Here is a 4315-nt window from a genome sequence, read left to right as displayed (position 1 = left end):
GGACTATGTCCTTGGGCAGGCAGAACGAGAGCCTCACCCAGTTGCTAGTAGCAAGAGTCTGTCAAACAGCCCAGGGAGAAAATTATTCCTGCTATCCAACCTACAATCTTAACAACACTGGGTTAATATTTGAAATGGACTAGACAATGTGGTGCTGGCCTATCAAACAAACCACAGAGCGCAGGACAGAGAGAGAGAAACAGGGTGACAGGGAGAGTATAGCAGCTATGAACTGCGCCGGCATTGCTTGTTACTATTTCACTGCGCTCCCCCCCCCCCCCCCCCCACCCCTCACGTCCTGTTGAGGTACACAGCTCCCGGGGCTTTGGAAACTGTGCGCACTAAAGAGACACCTTCCCAATAAAACCGAGCACCGCAAAAGCAAAATGTAACCCTTGCAACATGTGCACCTCTTTCATGTAGGCAGGGAGTTTACCCGTTCCCTCCTGTTTGTGGTTTGGAATGGACCAGATCCCAGCCACTCTTGGCACAGCAACACGTGACCGACCCTGCACTTACCACAAAATAGCGCATTGTACAATGATTCAAATCCCCAAGTTGACAGTGTAAAAGACTCATGAGATAAGAGGCAACAATACCTCGGTGCACTTTTTCATTATATATATATATATATGTATATGTATATATATATCTATTTACAATATAAGCAAACCCTTTGAGCAGGGAGCGTTAAACATGTGACATCGGCACGTGTTTGTGATAGGAAGCAGAGCCAGTGACTCCTGTTCTTGCTGTCAGGGCAGCACTGGCCTCGTTGTACACAGCTTCATTGGCCAACTTCCTCGCCCGGCAACACCGACTGCTAAAGCGCTTCCAGGATTCCAGAGTCTTCCCGGACCAGATCCAGACCCCAGAGGTGATACCCACCACCAGGCACATGAAGTACTTCAGCATGAAGATGGCATACTCAGGCCGAGGCTGGGGCTGGCCTCCCGGGCAGGAGCAGCTCAGCGCCCTCTCCCAACGCTCCCGGTAGTGCTCCTCATAGACGAAGCACGCCACCACGATGGCAGCGGGCACGGTGTAGAGCACCGTGAAGATGCCGATCCGGATCATCAGCTTCTCCAGCTTGTCCGTCTTGGTGCCCCCTTGCTTGATGACGCTGCGGATCCGGAAGAGCGAGACAAAGCCGGCCAGGAGGAACATGCTGCCGGTGAAGAGGTACACCACCAGCGGCGCCAGCACAAAGCCGCGCAGGTTGTCCAGGTTCTGATTGCCGACGTAGCAGATGCCCGCCACTGGGTCCCCGTCCACGGAGCTCAGCGCCAGCACGGCGATGGACTTGACGCTGGGAATCAGCCAGGCCCCCATGTGGAAGTACTGGGAATAGCCGGCGATGGCTTCATTGCCCCACTTCATGCCCGCTGCCAGGAACCAGGTGAAGGACAGGATGACCCACCAGATGGAGCTGGCCATGCCGAAGAAGTAGATGAGCAGGAATACCAGGGTGCACAGGGCGGGCCCGGTGGTCTCGTAGTGGATGTGGTGGTACTCCTTGTTGCAGGCGACGTTGGCGTGGCCGGCAACCAGCCGCACGATGTAGCCCACCGACACGAAGAGGTAGCAGGCTGACAGGAAGATGATGGGCCTCTCTGGGTACTTGAAGCGCTCCATGTCGATCAGGAAGGTGCAGACGGTGGTGAAGGTGGACAGGAAGCACAGGATGCACCACAGCCCGATCCAGAAGGTGGCAAATGTCCTCTCATCCTCACTGAAGTAGGGCTCGTAGCACGGGATGGCACAGTTGGGCACCTGGCCGGTCTTGATCTTGTTGTAGAGCGGGTGACTCTCTTTGGAGATCTGAACAAGAGGCTCCCTGCACCGGCACTTGCCACGGCATTCGCTCGGCTGGTGCCCGGGGCGGGGCCAGGAGGGCGGCTTGTTGGGCACAAGGGTGGGTTTGCGGAAGGCGGGCGACGGGGTGGTGGTCTCGCTGCGGTTGTAGTCCATGCACAGGTTGAGAGGGTCTCCCAGGACGGGCAGCTTGGCGCAGCTCATCCGCTCCGGCCAGGCGAAGCCGTACTGCCGCATGAGGGGCGAGCAGCCAGCCTTGGCCCTCTCGCAGACCGAGCGGCACGGTGGTAGGGGCTTCTTGTAGTCCGCCAGGCAGATGGGGGTGTAGACGCTGCACAGGAAGAACCGCAGGTCGGGCGAGCACTGGATCTCCACCAGGGGCCAGAACTGGTGGACCTCCAGCCCGGCCTCGTCCTGCGAGTCGTGGTTGAACTGGTTGGGCATGTAGGTAAAGTTGTAGCCGATCCCCCTGCACATGGGCACCGTGATCACCTGGCAAACCATGGCCTTGGAGGCGCAGGCAGCGACCCCTGCCAGTGCCAGCAGGAGGAAGCAGTGCGCCCGCAGCATGGTCACTGGCTTGGCCAAGTGGGCACAGGGGAACAGTCACAGTGAATGGCCTCCGATCAACTTGCAGACCACCTGCACCGGACCTTCACAGCCCCCCTGCTACCATCCTTGAGCCCCTCCTCCTCCTCCTCCAGCTCTGCAATCCCTGAGGGCACACCGCAGTCAGACTCCTGATGCCAGCCTCAGACCATAACTGGCTGCAAACTGGGAGAGAGGTCGCCCCACAGCCGCACCGGGGAAACTGAAAGGAAACGGGCCACTCTACTGCAGCCCGAAGTCGCCGCCCTCGAGGTGCAGCCTTGACACACGAGCCATGAAAACACTCTCTCAGTCACCTCCCTGACACTCTCCCCGCGATCTTTCTGTCGTCCCCCGGGGCGGTTTCTCCACGCTCTCTAACTTTCAGCTCTGTCGCTGCAGCCCGGAGTGCTCCTCAGGGGCTCCTCCGCCCCGATACTCTCCGGCTCTCCCTCTTCTCCACTCGCGAAGGTGCTGAATCGCCGGCCGGCACCGCACAAGCTAAACCAGGCGGGGGGGAGGCTTCCAGGTTACGAACTTCCAGAGCTCTTCCGATGTTTTAACTTCTCCGAAAGTAGTCTCCAGGCCCGGAGGAGGGTCTTGACCGCTTGCCCTCTCGGCACCCTCGACTCTCCTCCTCCTCCTCCTCCACCAAATCGCATGGAGCAGATTCAGAGCCCAGGTGAGCTCTGCAGCTCTCCTCCCCGAAACAACGCCGTGCGTACGCCCTTCGTGGCTTTTCCTCTCGCAGTTTCTCTTTCCTCTGCTGCCCCTTCCCTTCCCCTATCTGTGCATGCCGCTGGTTAGGTTCCAGCTGCTGGGTGAGCCGGGATCCAGCCCCTTCCCTTCCTGCCGATTCCCTGCGCTCCGCTCCGCTCCACTCGCGGCTCCGCGATCACATTGTTACTTTTGTTTCAAACACAATGTAGCCAAGGGCTGGCTCCGCCCGGCCTGCCAATCGCCCGTTTGGCCCAATCGGGAGCCGCGACGTTACGGCAGCTCCGCCTCCCATTGTCTTTCACCCCACCAATCACCATCCAGGCTCTGGGCGCGCTGCCCATTCGCAACCCTCGACTGGCCAGGCGGAGTCAGACCCCGCCTCCAAGCGAGTTCAGGCCAATCATTGGACAGATGCTGCTTCCCTGTTCCCGCCCGCTGCCTTTCGGTCCAGTCAAATGGTCTGACCAAAGACCCGCTCGTTACTTTTTGGGCCAATCAATGAAAGGTACCTGTGGACGGTAGCAATCGTTTGTTTTGCAATTTTAAAGAGACATTACTCACATTTTGAGCTTGTGTGAGACTTGAAGGGAGTGTTAAAGTTATACATTAGCAATAAGACTCGCTCCCCTCCAGTATGAGCTCTTAGAATGCTACTCGGGCTTGCAAGAGACTAAACAACTCCAGAACGCATTTCTATCCAGTTGGAGTGACAGTCAGGGGTTGGCACTGGTACAGGGTTTAAGTCCGCTGTCTGGAAACTTTGAAACTCTAAACCGGACATCAGTAGTCTGGGATTTTTAAATAGACGTCTGCCTCTTTTCCCCTCGCTAACCTTAGACGGCAACTGTGATTTTGTTTTGCACTCCTTACAGCGGCCGATGAACTGAGTGATTCACATCTCCGCAGCTAATTCCAACTTCAAAGCGAAAATCCCATTTCTTGCCACCGCCACCCCCCTCGCATCCCCTCCCTCCCTCCCTCCCTCCCAATCTCGTGCAGAGCAAATCTTTGGAAATCGATGACGAAAAGTTCACGCACTTCGCTACCAGTAAGGTCCGTTTATCTGGCTCACAGTAAAACGCCCCTTCGCGGGGTTGGCAGGTGCGCTGCACCGCTGGGATACACGGGGGACGAGTATCTTTAACCCATGCACTAACAACAACCTGCATTTATGCAGAGCCTTCCTCAACAG

The 4315-nt window shown here is 57.2% G+C and overlaps 1 protein-coding gene across 1 annotated transcript; it reads right to left on the bottom strand.

Annotated features, from left to right (window-relative positions):
* Positions 1-293: 293 nt before the first annotated feature.
* fzd5 (frizzled class receptor 5) lies at positions 294-3296 on the bottom strand. The gene has a single exon (XM_060828094.1). It carries the CDS (start codon positions 2383-2385, stop codon positions 691-693), a length of 1695 nt encoding a protein of 564 aa, XP_060684077.1. The 5' UTR covers positions 2386-3296; the 3' UTR covers positions 294-690.
* Positions 3297-4315: the final 1019 nt, after the last annotated feature.

This window comes from Hemiscyllium ocellatum, chromosome 7 (assembly GCF_020745735.1).
Source record: "Hemiscyllium ocellatum isolate sHemOce1 chromosome 7, sHemOce1.pat.X.cur, whole genome shotgun sequence".
Classification (NCBI taxonomy): Eukaryota; Metazoa; Chordata; class Chondrichthyes; order Orectolobiformes; family Hemiscylliidae; genus Hemiscyllium; species Hemiscyllium ocellatum.
The sequence above is the reverse complement of the archived record's forward strand: the minus strand, read 5'-3'. Positions and strand labels throughout refer to the sequence as shown.